The following is a 16,900-nucleotide window of genomic DNA, read 5'->3' as shown; positions in this document are numbered from 1 at the left end:
TTATTTGTAGACAAATTCAATAAATACGTTCTTTGTGTAAAACCTATGATCTTGTAAAAAGGTCAACTTTTTAGTTCCCCAGTCAAATACTCAATATTGGACAGCAGACGATTGAGAATATTCGGGGTGAAACTGTGGTACTTGGTTTCACTGTAGACCAAGTCCGAGCACCCCCCCATCCCCCACTGCTAAATTTCAAGAATGCCTTAAAAGCCTGGCGTTTCTTGAATTAACGCCCATGCCTAAAGCCATCCACCGCTAAACTACTAAGCGCCAAGAGACTCCTGGGGGGGGGGGGGGGGTGCTACACGGAACCTCATAATAAATAAATAAATACATGCTACCATTCAGAATGCAGAATGGGTTGCTTGTTCGATGGAACATGCTCCAGCAAATAAATGTGGTGTGGTAGAGAATATTTTAGCCAAGATATAATCTGACAAACATATTCTGTCCTAAATATAATTCCCCAAATCCCCAAAAGCAGTTAAACAATTTACACTCAATTGGTTAATATTTTTGTAAGTGGTTATTAGGACATAATATTCTGTCAGATGCTATTTCTGCTAATAATACTCTGACTTTTCATGTTTAAATACCATTACTAATTGACAACAACAAAAAGATATTGAGCAGGCAGATATATGCACTAGTCTATTTGTCAGCCTTTCATTGTGAACGAGAGAAAGTAACAAGGCTTGGAGGCAGCCCAGTGTCTTACGGCAGGAAACTGAATGGGCGAAGGAAGACTAGCGAATGGGTTTCAACAGAAATTTTAGCACACAACCAGCAATCCATGAAAAAGAATCAAAAAATACATTTTAGAGGTGAAGAAATACTATCACCTCCAATATTTATCTTTTGCTAATTGGGGAGATGACTCACACAAATAATATACGCGGAAATAAGTTGAAAACATTAGTCTTAAAATATGGAAATGAGCGCTTCCAGTTGAGTCACAGCAATTCCATCTTTCTTGCTTTTAGGGAGACATTAGTCCTTCTGTTACAGCCAGCTCCGACTCCCCCTTGCCGCATTGGAAAAGCCACAAGATGATGGCAGCCATGGCTGGCTCGTGGAAATCATTTTCCAGGCACACTTCTTGCAGGCTTCCTCAGTGTGCCTTCACTCACTACAGCAGATGCAGATTGTGGATTAATAGGACAGCATGTTCTTTCAACAGAAGGCCATGTTGCTTCTCTGATTACTCAGAAAACCGGAAGTGCTAGCAGCAAAGCTTTCCAAGATCAAGTGCCTGAGGTGTTTGAACAGCCTGTCCAAGACTACACAGAGCTCCTGTCTTGACTGGTGTATTCAGAAGAGGATGGGGGCTGACAGTGACTAAAACATTCCATAAGGCACCTGGGGAGGAATTCATAGTAACCAACTAATGTAAACTGCAGGCACTCTCTTTCTCATCTTCATAATATCACACTGTTAAGCGCTGTAACCCAAGACAGAATAAGAGCACCACTCTGGTCACTTATGCACGACACCACATAGATCCCATTGCAAATACAACACCCTTCCAACCAAGCACTCCACCAAGCAGTAGCATGCTACTCATCTGATAATGCATTTTGGCAGCTCATCAGAGGTATCCAGAGCTAGACAAATGCAACTATTACTGCATGAGAAGCAATTCATGTCCTATTACTTAACAGAATCTTCATTACTCCTGGTCTCGTGGTCCTCGTCGCATTCCTTACAACATGAGTACGGAATGGGACGAGGACAAAGGGACCAGGGGGTAAAGCCCTATTTCTCACCGGTAATCTTCATTACTCCTCGTTCCGTGGTCCTCGTCCCGTATCTTAGTCATATTGTAAGGAACGGGACGACCTGGGCGTAATATAGGATCAGAGGCTGAGCACTTGCAAATCAAAACTAAGCAGACAGGAGATTTGCCGGGAACTTGTGTTTACTGTTTTTATCTATGCATTTCAGAATTTTACAATGAAGAAACTTAGGAAAACAAAGACTTGTCCATTTTCACAAACAGAGTTGTTAGGTCATGAGGAAGGTTCTTCAATGATAAGACAAGGGTCAATCAGGTGGAGGATGTTTTCTTTATTTACATGTTAGGCCCTGAGATACAGTTCAGGTAATATTTCTAGCCGGGGCTCCCATCAACTCTAACCACAGGCATCTATTCAACACACACACCAACATTCTGACCAACAACTGACATAGAATCTATATTCAAAACTTCCAAAAGGGCAATAATTACTTGTGTTGGCAAGATATTTTAGCGCTGCTGGTGGTGACACACAATGTATATTTTCTTTAAATGCCTTATATTTACCATGTCAGAGACTCTAGGAGCCAATCTTAGAGGGCTGGGCGGCAAAATGGCTCAGTGAGTTAAATGATCGCTATGACAAATTGTTGGGACTACTCAGCAAAGTCAGTTCTGTTTTCTATCTCTCTGTAGTTAGTAAATTGAGTACTATTACAGTGGACAATACTAACACTTTTTCACAGTGCTTAGAAACTCCAAAAGATGTCCTAGGAAGCACTACACAAAGTATGGTATTGTTGTTATGCTGACATACTACTGTCAGATAAATTCTGTAATACAATTATGATGGTAATACTGGAAGCTGTTTACCCATGTAGTATTCTATAATTCTATCCAAGTGCATTCAGTGAAGAAGTAGTGATATGAATTAGAGGGCTGATAATGAATAAGCTTTTTGGTATTTATATGGTTACCTTTCTGATTCCTGATACAAAACATCACAACATTACACACCACCTTGAAGTCCTTTATTAATGTGCACAGTCCATCTAATTGGTGTTTCAATTTGTTTTTCATGCTTTGTCTATTTGGCTGTCCAAGGCATTTCATGTTTTTCAAAACAATGCATTATGTAGCAATCAGAAAGTCATACAAAGTTGACATAAAAATATTCTACAAACAGATAAACACATTCAAATATAAATAATTCATCTCAGGCATCTGTGCTCCTTCAATTAAAAAATAGAGATGAATTCATGAAGTAAATGTCGATCGGTGTAACCATGTTCTCATTTGTGAATAAAGTAACTATGTGCCATGAAGAAAGAACAGTTCTGAGTTTTGCCACTTTTTACTAAATTTGCCTATTTGGAGATTTCTTTTTCATAGCCATACACAAAAACTCCAACTCTGTTCATTTTTCCACTCTAGTGTTCCAGGGATGGAATGGATGATTTTCAGCACTGCAGTATCAATGAACAAGCTATGAAGATGGCGATATGAATTAACCTATGTTGAATAACAGTGATCGTTAACTTGCTTTTAAAATAGCCAAACAAAATAGTGCAAACATTAGCAAAAAGGACTGATAACGCTTGTTTATAACTTCAGAGGTATAATACAATAATCATCTTAAAAAGAGCTCCATCCTCCTCAGGTTAGTTGCTCTAACCTCTTATAATTGTGCTGTGAGATCTCTTCACATTCTGATACAGTCATTCTATGCCCTATCTCTTTCTCCACTTTATAAAAATGATGAGAGAGAAGAAGCATTTGCTTGTTGAGAAAAAGTACTCACTTCCAGCAGTTTATGCTTCTCAAGTTGGATTTAAACAGTCTTCTCAAAATGATCTCAGACAACTCGTCTAACTTTGCAAAATGCACATGAAAGGTCTGGCTAATTTGAATAAAGCTGAACCATAGATATCTTCCCTCGCCTTTTATAACAGACCCAAGTTTATCTTTGGCTTTCCAAATTGTATTGATTTTAAAATCAGCAACCCTAATAAATCTCAAATTATTCCACTTCCTAATTTCTATGTTAGAAACTGCCATACTTAAACTTCTACAGTCTTCAAGACTTGTATTCCTTAAACAAATCATTTCTCCGAAAGGTGAAATCAAGGATCACCCTATATCGTATCATCTTGGGCAATTTGAATATTTTAAGAAAGGACAGGGTTTGCAAATTCAAATCCAAGATCATTGCTTGAATTAGGTTATTATCAAAAATTGGGCAAATCAAAGGATTTTAAAAATGAGATAGCACATCCAGAAAAGCCACCTGGTGATACAACCTTAAATGTAGCAAAGCTAAACCACCATGTTTTGTACGCAATTGAAGGCAATCAATTCTTAAACGGGGTCACTGGTCGTTCCAGACAAAGTTACGCTCAAAGTATCAACCTAACTAAACAAAATCTCTGATGGGAACGTTGGAAAATGGAAAAATAAAAAGTGGCATATTGACATCTTTGCTAATGCTACTCTCCCCTTAACAGAGAGTAGCAGAGACTTCTTTCACAAAACTGGCAACAAAATGCAATCTAAATAAATCAAACCAATTATTGATATTGTATATTTCTAGATACTCTATAACTGAACGAGGATTGTATACAATCCTCAACTACAAAGGGAGATTATGACCAAAGGCATTAAATAACAGGATTGCCAATTTTCTCTGATTCATGTTATAGAAACCAATCTGAGCATAGGCTGGAATCTTATCCATAAGATTTTGTGCATTGGACTCCTCAGCATTTCAAATAAAATATTACGTCGTCATCGTATAATTTCAGTTTTGTCATCCCAGCTAAGGGGGAGTAATCTGAAATGTTGTTGCGAATAGATATTTCCAATGGCTCTAAAAATAGAGCAAACACAATGGGTGACAGAGGGCAATAAGTTTATTATTCTCTATTTCAACAGAAATTATTAAAATTGTTGTTGAGGAATACTAATACTAATTTTTCAGTATTCTAATCACCTGCTCTGCCTTAAGAATTTGAAATAGAGCCACCTAATTGGCCAAATCAAATGCCATTTTTGCATAAAAACATTATTGCAGAATGAAATGTATTTTGAGGGGAAAAAAATCAATTGCTTGCATCAGGAAAGTTGTGCTGACGGAAATAGATCTATTTGGCAAAGGCACATTCGAATCAGAGTGTATTAGAGCAGATACAGCAATTGAAATTCAATTAGCCAGAATTTTTGTGAAAACTTTAGAATCAGAATTTAATAAACTTATTGGGCAATACGAATTAGGATCATGAGGTGGCATTCTGTTTTTTTAGATACTGACAACCATTACTCAGTAAAATAAGGTGGATCCATCTCTCCTTGGAATAAATTATTAAAGAGACACATCTCTGGCAGCTAAAGGGGTCTCTTGCCCCCACGGACTCTTCAAGCCACAGGGGACTTCGTCCCCCATCTAATCACATGCCAGAAGGCGTTCATGCAGATTCACCACAGGAGGGTTCAGGGCCATCTCCTGATGCACCGAAAAGCACCCTCTGCGATCCCGCAGTGCAGGACACATCTTTGAAAGCTTAAGGGGTCACTTGCCCCCACCAACTCAAGCCACAGGGGAAATTCATCCCCCATCTCCACACGTGACAGGAAGTGTGCATGCAGAGGAACCCCAGGAGGGGATGCGGCCATCTCCGGACATGCTGAAAAGCACCCTCTGCAATCCTGCAAAGCAGGACAAATCTCTGGCAGCTTAAAGGGTCTCTGTCCTCATGGATTATTCAAGCCACAGGGGAATTCATTCCCCATCTCAACACTCGCCAAGAGGCGCGCATACAGAGTCACCCCAGGAGGGGGGGAATCTCCCAACGTGCAGAATAGCGCTCTCTGCAATCCCGCAGCTCAGAAGGGCAGACCTGTCCCGAGCCCGTCAGTGCCAAAAAGTGGCAGGGCAAGACCACCCTCCTTGGCTGGGTTCCAAAGCCTGTGTGTCCTTAGAAGTTGAAGGTTCTGTAGCATCTACATAATGCATTGTCTTAAGATGTCTTAAGAATGGGGAAACAAAAGGCCCAAAACAGTCTTGTGTGTGTGCCTTTTCAAACAATCAAGCTAGGCTGTCATGAATTGTGTATTTAAGATGAAACACAGACCCTGGAATAATTCAATTTCATCAGCAAACATTCCACTCTCGCAACACGGTGTCCTCACCTATACAGGACTGATGCAAAAGTCCACTGTCATTTCAGAACAAAAGGAGGACTCCCAAGTTCACATTAATTTTGCGTGCTAAAATAGTTAGGCTGCGTTACAGGGATACTTGCGATCCAGTTTCCCACCCACAGATTTCTACCATACCTTCCTCATTTGTCTTCCCTACAGAGGACCCCTCTACTCTGGGCGTAGTTAAAACTCTCAGCTGTTTGCCAAGGATTTCAAAATCTCCACTGCACCCATTTCATAGTGTTCAGACTCTCCAAGCTCCGAAGGACCTTGAAGAGCTCACCAGCGCCCCCTGCTGAATCTGTCTCTTGGTATCATACACTCATTTCAAGTCTTCAGAGTAATCATGGCAGTCTGGGGCGATGCTCTGATACTCGTCCTGCCCTGTTTCTATCTGCAACTTGTAGGCCAGAGTTAGTCCAAGCTCCACTTAACCACCATACATCTGGAAGCTCCAGCAGTACTATATATTTGTCACACAACCACGATTCTTCAGCCTTCTTTGGCTAGCCCCCTCAAGGAGGGTGCAGAGGAGCCCTTTCCTCAAAACAGGCCATTCAGTCCTTATGGTAAAAGTCCTGTAGCTGCCGCTCGGCTCCCTCAAAGGCAGCAATTCTTTGAAAAACAAGGCTTGGATCAGACTTGTCAAGCAGTGAAATTCAATTGCTTATTCATACATTGTCTATGTAAAACGCCTTATAGTGCCTGTTGGTCCTTGGGACGCAATTAAAGTAAACTTAATTTCCACCGAACTGGTGGAGGGCTGGATTTTCAGTGCCCCCGTCACCCAAAATGTTTTCGAAATTTGTTTTCAAATAAAACCTCCACCCTCAGATCCGACTGTGATCAAGGAAGAGGGTGGATGTGGGGACTCCACCATTAAAAGTGACACTGGACAGGAACATGGAGTAAATTCTGACAATTCCCAGGATAGTGGCTTAGCAGCGATCAATTGACTGCAGAGTCCATTTGCCCCCTTATAGGCAACAATAACCAACTTTTTTTCTCCAACACCGGGGGATATTCACTCAGGATCCAGTTTGGGGAACCCATCCTATAAGCAGATACAAAGAGGGACTCCAACAATCTATATTTGATTAACAATCTTCCACAGTCAATGCCTACCTCTTCTAATACGAATCAGACCCCTAATAATCCTGTATCCACTCTGCATCTTGTTACCTGGAACATTGCTGGGATTCGATCTAAACTTGGTGATTAGGACTGGGGCTTATTTGTAGATAAATTCCATATCTGTATTTTTCAGGAGCCTTGAGCCCTGCTTCAAGTCCATTGGCAAGGCTCTATAAACCACAGTAGCGATGCTAGACCGTTGGGATAGGGGGCTTATTATATGGTCCAACTGGACATTGAAAATATATGTATATTTACAGTAACATTTGTGGCAATGTAATCTTCATATCGTAACGTAAAGATGCAAGGATACAACCTTCTACTTCTTACAGGGGCTGGAGGGGTGGCCATGTTCTCCGTGCATGCTGTAATGCAGCCTGCATGGAGCACAGGGAAATGAGCATGACTGGTTTTGGCGGCCCGAGAGGGCCAACCAAACAGTCATTGCACAGAGGAGTGTTCTACCACTCCTCCCCTGCAGCTCCGCCCCGCCCCCTCACGCACTGCCACAGCAGGAGTACAAAATAAAATGATAATAACATTCCATTATTATGATTTTGTTTTTTTCTTTCTTTGCTGCTCCTAGCAGGGGAGCAACGCTCTTCCGCCTTAGCAAAGGAGCCGCCACTGTTTTTTTACTCTTCAGTTTGATGTTCACTTTGCATCTCCACAAAATATTTTTTCAATTGAAACCTTATTGTATGTTCATTGATGTTTTGCTCTAGAACACATTCACATTAAATATCAATAATAGATGTCCTAAAAATGAATTTAAGCCTTTTCAACCTGCAGGTCTCTCCAAATAGCATGAACAATGAATTTACAATATTATAAATCAGTGATGCATATATATAATTGGAGGCTGTGGACCGCAGCCAGAACCCAAGGCTACATAATTAATTATAATAATATGTGATACCTTAGATCAGTGGGTCTGGGCATGAGCTTTTTCTTTCCACTGAAGTAGGGTTCGAAATCTTCATTCTTCAGTCTGTGGGCATAGTCAATGTATCCTGACAATTCCTGATTGCGGGCAGTTCGATCTCGAATGAAGATTATAGACTGTATAAAACATAAAGAAATACAAATCACGTAAAATAAAAGTACAAACAGGAGCAACAATATAAGCTTCACCAAATCATTAAAATCAGTAGAATGAGGTCCAGCTCAGACTGAAAATACCAAACTACAATCCATTTCAATTAAGTTTATTTTGTCTTTCAGCAGTACTATGCCCAACAAACGAAAAGCTACTTTGATTGCTAGGAAACTCACTACCTCTTTGGTCCTTCCAGGACCTAATAGACAATTCTTGGGAGAAGACCTTTCTCACTGAACTTAACACACACACGCCTTTAGTCTAAAGTGCACTACAAAGTACGTGAAGGAAACTACAATATTACAAAGATTTCATTCATTTTTGACTGCACACCTGTATAATCCGAGCAAAGGACAAAACAAGTGTTGGCTAGAAATCCTGTCCTATTTTATGAGGATCTTTTGTGAAGAAGTGGATGAAATGTATGGAAGATTCACTATTCTCTAAATAAAAGTAGAACATGTGACGGCAACTACAAGATGGGAACAACAGAAATTGATGACTTCATCATAGGATGAATCGCTTCACCCTGTGGCTTAATTATATCGACAAATATATAATATATATATGTATATATAGGACTTGCTGCCAACCTTATGATGTGAATGGCCAAATGTCAAATAACATCATTGATGACATTACTGATGACATCATACAATCATTGTGACATCATCCTATAGGATTTGTGGACTTGAAGTAATTCAACACGCTACACATATAGCCAGTTTTCTAGTAACCTTAAAGGGATTACCCTCTTAAAGATTTCACATGTTCTGCAATTTTAAATCAAGAGGCTGATAAGAATACATATGCCACTGAAAAGACACTTTTTGTCAGACCCTATGGACAACGCTAGGATGTTTAATACGATACACTACACACATTCCTGACATGGGCATAATGGCATACAAACCTGAGAGCCATGCTTACAAGTATGATATAAACCACCTCTAAGTGGGGCAACAATACATTCTACATCATTGAATCTGGAAATAAACATGCTCCAAAGTTTTTGTATGCCACTATATTACAATATTTAACAGATATCCATTGGGGATTGACATACTATCAACAGCAGCTTTGGTCTTTTTCACAGACTTTTTAGAACAAGCTTTGGCTTTTAAGCCACAACCTACTTTCAAACTTACATCTGCAACCCTTATCAGGTGTGCTCAGCCTCTAACACAGAGTACTTATTTCACACTAAACATTGGTGATTTGTAAACGATGTTGTGATCTGTGAATGGTGCACTAAATAACTTTTAAAATACACAATTATGCCTCTCCAGGGCTTCAGCTATTTCTATGGAAACAATCCAAACGTATACACTCAGTAATTATATGCTATATATGACTATGGTGCTATGGCTGATGTAATCAATGATTTCATCGTGATATTGGAGCACTCCAGCCCACTAATAACCTTAGATCTATTAGGTGGGAGTGGTTTGTTAAAACCCCTGTGGCGCTAAATATCAACAAGGAAATTGTCAAAGCTGATTTTGAACATCTGTCCAAACTCCCTAGTAATGTGAGAAATGAAATGATGATATATACACATGAAAAGCTAGGTGAGACAATAAGGGATGTCTTGGGTAAACCAAGAAAAAAAAAGAATCCATGCTTGAAAACTGAGTCCTGGTATACTAATGCTAGTAGAGTGGCGAAAGGTGAGCTTCTTGCTGCTATTAAATCTAAATCACAGGTGGAGATTATTAAATCTAGAGCACACTATAGGGCAGTAATTACCAACGCAAAAAGAGTGTGGGAAGATTTGGTGTGGTCGGATTTGCATGATGCCCTGGCTAATAGGGACACCAAAAAGTTTGGGAAAACTGCAGCTGTGGTCTCTAGGGGGAATAAACCTGCGCTTGACTTTTGTATTCAACCAGAAGAGTGGGTTGCACATTTTAGCCATCTGTTCACAGATAAGTTTAGGATGGACAATGATAGAGTCATCTTAGATGTGAGTGGGGCCCCATTTGAACCAAATGATTTGCAATTCTCACTTAGTGAGACTGAAAAAGCAATTAGCTCTTGTGTTTCTGGATGTGCCCCTGGTCCCGGCAGAATACCCAATGACTTATATAAAGAAAATATAGAAATCTGGGGTCCATATATTAATCTACTCTCTAATAGTATCCTCTCAGGTATGGAAATTCGTCAATCATGGAAGCTGGCCGAAATAGTTACTATCTTTAAGAAGGGGGACCGTGCACTTCCAGTGAACTATAAAGCTATTGGCCTCATAGATTCCCTACAAAAAAAATTCTGCAAGCAGGTCCTTGTTCATCTCCAAGACTGGATCAGTGATGGGAATATTATTTCAGAGTGGCAGGCTGGTTTTAGGGCACAAGTGAGTACCCATGACCAAACCTTCCACTTTATGTGCATTTTCTGGAGGGAGGTGACCATCCACAACGGCAAATTATATGTTGCCTTTGTTAATTTGCATGCCGCTTTTGATATAATACCGAGAGAGAAATTATGAGAAGTTATAAAAGACATGGGTTATGCCGGCTTCCCTTCTGAAGATTTTAATAAGGCTTCATGTGAACACCCTGGCACAAGTGAGGTGGGGGGACAATGGGGATCTAACGGAGATGATTCACTTTTATAAAGGAGTTAGACAAGGGTGTGTATTAGCACCTACCCACCTACCCTGTTCACCCTATTCATTAATGATGTCATTAGCTTTCTGAGCAGGGACGGTTGTGATACTCAGAAAATAGGAGGGCAAAGGGCCCCCGCTCTCCTTTTTGCAGATAATATTTTACTCATATCAAATTTGCCACTGGTGTTCCCCCATTTGTAGTAGGGTGTGGCCCCATGCAAAAGAGAGAATCACTTTGCCTCTGCACCTGTGCCGTATTACTGACGCAAGCGCAGAGGCAAACATGCCCTAAGGAGGTGCATTGAGAATGCACAGCAAAAATGTGGCTCACTGTGAGTGTACCCTCTGAAGGTAGACCTCTCAAGGGGTGAATGGAGATCCCATGGACCCTAAGAACCCCCCCCCTGCATATGGGTGCAGTCACTCACTGCACCCCCCTAAAGGGGATCTCTAACCTCTCATTAAAGCACAGGTGGTGCAAAAAACTCCAATTGCACCACCTCTAATTCGATTGGGTGCCCTAAGCATTGCATATAGGTCTTTGGAGTGCGACCTGCAGGTTACACATAAATCTGTGCACAAACATATAAGCATACTGAGAGTATTGTAGGAGTCAAACCGTTGACCTGCAGATTACACACAGTGCACTGTAGATAGGATGACCAGACATCCTGGATTTCCCAAGACAGTCCTGGTTTTCAGATAACTGTGCCGGTGTCCTGACAATTTTTTAATTTTAGGTAAATGTCCTGGTTTTTGGGATAAAAGTCAGGTAATTCTGCAGAGCAGAATTGAAAGTCATACGCTCCATTCAAGCACGCCTCTGGAGACTTATAATGTTTTAAGTGATGTATCTTTCTGTCAGGCAGCACAGGAGTGGGAAGGCAGCATACTGCCAAAAGAGGGGATACAGGGTGGACAGGAGGACATGGGAAGCTCAGTGTGGGGTGGAGGTCCTGCTATCTCTCTGTATATATATATATATATATATATATATATATATATATATATATATATATATATATATATATATATATATATATATATATATTTATATATATATATATATTCACTTAAAAAACCATAGGTTTCACACATGTTATAGTTAGGTGGATATTTCACTCGTAAAAAACCAATGAAATTCCCCCGTTATGGTTAGTTCAGATAACTATAACTCGCGCACCCGCAATCCACTGCACATGACGTCACATATTACATCACTCATGACATGGTCAGTGGCATCACTCATGACATCACTGATGACATCATCCTTGTGATAGAGTGGCGGTCGCGCGAGTTATAGTTATCTGAACTAACCATAACGGGGGAATTTCATTGGTTTTTTTACGAGTGAAATATCCACCTAACTATAACATGTGTGAAACCTATGGTTTTTTAAGTGAATTTGCAAGGTTTTTTAAATGCTAATTCCTAACTATAACGTGTGTGAAACCTATGGTTTTTTCAGTGAATTTGTATGGTTTTTTAAATGCTAATTTATTTATGTATTTTTATTTTTTTATATATTTATTTTACAATCAACTACGTACTAAAAATTATTATTATTATTTTTTTTTTCAGGGTGCGCGCACTGTGCGCGCACCCCCGCGATTAAAAAAAAAAAAAAAATAGTTTTGCCTTCGGGGTCCTTCAGGGACCCCCTGACAAAGGCTAAGGGGTCAGGAACTCTCTACCCTGCCCCCTTTTCACGTTCGCCACCTTCCTTTTTCACTCTCGCACTGAAAACAAACAAAATGGCGGCCGACACTTCCTGATTTCGACCGATTCGAACGTTGACTAACATGTAACCACCAATCAGAATTACGCTCGCGCACGTTAGGGTGCTCGCACGGTGCTCACACGGTGCGCGCACCCTGCGCGCGTATAGATATATATATGCTTTTAAATGCTATTTTCTCCAGAAATACTGAACAGATTTACACCAGACATGCAAAAGGCACTTCCTTGATCTTATGGCTACCTCTCTGCCAAATTTCAAGTAATTCTGTTCAGCCGTTCGGGCTGTAGCTGCGACTAAAGGTCCTATGGAAAAATGCATGGGGAAAACGTGTTTTGGGACCCCCCTTTTTTCTCGGCCCCCGCCTGACGAATCACCCCGAGACTTTCAGGGTAGGAGCTGAACGGAGCGCCCCATTAGTTTTGAAAATTTCGCGAGGATTCGTCAACCGGCGCCAAAGTTATTCAAAATAGAATTTTGAGATTTCCTATGGAAACACGGTCCTAACTATAACTATCTACTGGCGACCGCCAGTAGATAATATATATATATATATTCACTGAAAAAACCATAGGTTTCACACATGTTATAGTTAGCGGAAATTTTACTGATAAAAAACCAATGAAATTCCCCCGTTATAGTTAGTGCAGGAAACTATAACTCACGCGACCGCAATCCTCTGCTGATGCTAATACTGTATTTAGACACTTATTTGCCCATGTCTTCTTCCATAAATTTTTAGCTATACATATATTACAAATATTTTTTTTCATAAAGACACATATGTCATCAGCAGAAGATTGCGGTCGCGTGAGTTATAGTTTCCTGCACTAACTATAACGGGGGAATTTCATTGGTTTTTAATCAGTAAAATTTCCGCTAACTATAACATGTGTGAAACCTATGGTTTTTTCAGTGAATTTGCAAGGTTTTTTAAATGCTAATTCCTAACTATAACGTGTGTGAAACTTATGGTTTTTTCAGTGAATTTGTACGGTTTTTTAAATGCTAAGTTACTTTACGCCATTCGTGGCGTGCGCGCCCACTTAACGCAGTTCGTTCCGTGCGCCAGTGAGCACGCGGTGCGCTTCGCGTACCGCGCGCCCACTTTACGCAGTTAGTGCCGTGCACGCACGGTGGGCACGCGGTGCGCTATGCGCACCGCGTGCCCACGTTACGCTAGATGGGCCATGTACGCACGATGCGCTTCACGCACCGTGCGCACATGGAGGACATATTATGCGCTTCCTTGTGATAGGTAATCTGTTGAAATTTTTTTAGGAAATGCTGTGCTCTTATATGCCATGCACAAATGGTGGCCTTCCCCCACCATTTGCACACGGGGTGGAGAGAGTGTGGATTTTTTTTTTTTAAATTTTTTACCGTACGCGTACGGTAAGCGTAATCGGCGAAATTTTCGAAAAATAAAAAATTACCGTTTTTTGCCTTGGGGGATCTTTGAAGACTCAACTAACATGGTTATGTGCATGGGCGCTGTCTAAACAGCCCCTTTATATGTTTTTGGCATTTGTTTATCAGCTCCCCCCTCAGAGTGCGAGAGAGAAAATGGCGGCCGCCGCTTCCTGGTTTCGACCGATTCGAATGTTTACTAAGATCTAAGGGCCAATCAGAATCGCGCTCGCGCATGCCACCGTAAGCGCACCGTAAGCTGGCTCAGATATATATATTGATTTAAAGGCTATTTTCTCAGAATCTACTGAACAGATTTACACCAAACCTACAAAAGGCACTTCCTTGACCTGAGGACTACCTCTCTGCCAAATTTCAAGTAATTCTTTTCAGCCGTTCGGGCTGTAGCTGTGTCTAAAGGTCCTATGGAAAAATGCATGGGAAAAACGCGTTTTGGGACCCCCCTTTTATCTCAGCCCCCGCTTGACGAATCCCCCCGAGACTTTCAGGGTAGGAGCGGAGCGTAGCGCCCCACCTATTTTGAAAAATTCGCGAGGATTCGTCGACCGGCACAAAAGTTATTCAAAATAGAATGTTGCGGATTTCCTATGGAAACGTGGTCCTAACTATAACTACCTACTGGCGACTGCCAGTAGGTAATATATATATATATTATATATATATATATATATATATATATATATATATATATATATATATATATATATATACATATATATTCACTTAAAAAAACATAGGTTTCACACATGTTGTAGTTAGCTGGGCATTTCCCTCGTAAAAAACCAATGAAATTCCCCCGTTATAGTTAGTGCAGGCAACTATAACTCACGCGACCGCAATCCGCTGCTGATGACGTCAGATATTACATCACTGTATTTAGACACTTATTTACCCATGTCTTCTTCCATTCATCTTTAGCTATACATATATTTCTTTTTTTTTTTTTCAGAAAGACACATATATCATCAGTGATGTAATATCTGACGTCATCAGCAGCGGATTGCGGTCGCGTGAGCTATAGTTGCCTGCACTAACTATAACGGGGGAATTTCATTGGTTTTTTACGAGGGAAATGCCCAGCTAACTATAACATGTGTGAAACCTATGGTTTTTTAAGTGAATTTGCAAGGTTTTTTTAAATGCTAATTCCTAACTATAACGTGTGTGAAACCTATGGTTTTTTCAGTGAATTTGTACGGTTTTTTAAATGCTAAGTTATGTATTTATTAATATATTTTTTTAAACAAAACTTGTTCACGGCACGCGCACGGTGCGCTTCGCGCACCGTGTGCGCGCGGTGGGCACGGAGCGCATTGCCCCCAAGGGCCAAATACATTTTTTTTTTTTCGAAAAATTGCGGAGTGCGCGCACGCTGCGCGAACTTCGCAGAATTTTTTCCCTTTGGGTGGTGCGCGCAGGGTGCGCGCACTCGCCGATTTTTCGAAAACATTTTTTTTAAAAATGTTGCCCTTGGGGGGTCCTTCTGGGACCCCCTGACCACGGCTAGGGGGTCAGGAACTGTCCACCCTGCCCCCTTTTCACGTTCTCCACATTTGTTTTTCACCCCCTCAGAGTGCGAGAGACAAAATGGCGGCCGACACTTCCTGGTTTCGACCGATTCGAATGTTTACTAAGATCTAACAACCAATCAGAATTGCGCTCGCGCACGGCAAGGTGCGCGCACCCAGCGCGCACGCTGCGCGCGTACAGATATATATATTGATTTAAATGCTATTTTCTCTGGAAATACTGAGCAGATTTACACCAAACCTGCAAAAGGCACTTCATGGACCTTATGGCTACCTCTCTGCCAAATTTCACGAAATTCTGTTCAGCCGTTCGGGCTGTAGCTGCGACTAAAGTCCCTATGGAAAAATCCATGGGGAAAACGCGTTTTGGGACCCCCCCTTTTTCCCGGTCCCCGCTTGACGAATCACCCCGAGACTTTCAGGGTAGGAGCGGAGCGGAGCGCCCCATTAGTTTCGAAAATTTCGCGAGGATTCGTCAATCGGCGCCAAAGTTATTCAAAATAGAATTTTGAGATTTCCAATGGAAACTCGGTCCTAACTATAACTATCTACTGGCGACCGCCAGTAGATAATATATATATATATATATATTATATATCTCCAAAGTTAATGGCTGTTCCCAAGCCTCTTTTTACGGCGGGCACACGGCAGGGGTAGCCACCCCCAATTATCAACAAACAATCCACTGCGTCTAACTTCATGAATTCCGGACGAAAGAACGTACACTGGAGCCGCGGCCTCAATTAAGAAGTGTGTTTATTTGAAACACTAGGTCCGACGCGTTTCGGAGTTTACTGCCACTCCTTTTTCACGGGCAACAGACTGTGTTCATACAAAGTATTCCAATAAAGTTCTGACATTTGACCATTGAATAATTATGGTTTGCACATTATTCAAGTGTCAAATGTCAGAACTTTATTGGAATGGATGACGAACACCCCATAGTATTTCTTTTATGTTTAGAGCACGTGACCTGCACTTGCACTTTAAAATACTTTGTATGAACACAGTCTGTTGCCCGTGAAAAAGGAGTGCCAGTAAACTCCGAAACGCGCCGGACCTAGTGTTTCAAATAAACACATTTCTTAATTGAGGCCGCGGCTCCAGTGTTCGTTCTTTCGTCCGGAATTCAGGAAGTTAGAAGCAGTGGATTGTTTGTTGATATATATATATTAACGCGTCATGCTGGGCACTTGCTGTATGAGAATGTAGCTGATTAAGGATGCAATAAATCTGCACTGAAAACGCACGCTGTGGTCCATACCTGTTTGTTGCTGATAAGAAGCGAGTCAGGAACGCTAATCTTCATATATATATACATATACACACACACATACACACACATATAATTAGAAGCCTGTTGTGTGTGTGTGTATATATTTATATATAACAAGAAGAGTTCCCAGACTCCAGCCGATAA

General features: G+C 41.0%; 1 protein-coding gene across 1 annotated transcript in view; it reads right to left on the bottom strand.

Moving 5' to 3' along the window:
* The window catches only part of CFAP299 (cilia and flagella associated protein 299), a 1,600,143-nt gene that overhangs the window by 210,878 nt on the left and 1,372,365 nt on the right, over window positions 1-16,900 (bottom strand). The window contains exon 4 of the mRNA XM_085643208.1: window positions 7,989-8,131. Within this exon, the coding sequence (XP_085499334.1) occupies window positions 7,989-8,131 (143 nt within the window). The remainder of the gene's footprint in view (window positions 1-7,988; window positions 8,132-16,900) is intronic.

This window comes from Triturus cristatus, chromosome 2_2, assembly GCF_964204655.1.
Source record: "Triturus cristatus chromosome 2_2, aTriCri1.1, whole genome shotgun sequence".
Lineage (NCBI taxonomy): Eukaryota > Metazoa > Chordata > Amphibia > Caudata > Salamandridae > Triturus > Triturus cristatus.
Note: the sequence above shows the minus strand (reverse complement) of the source record. Positions and strands in the feature narration are given on the sequence as shown.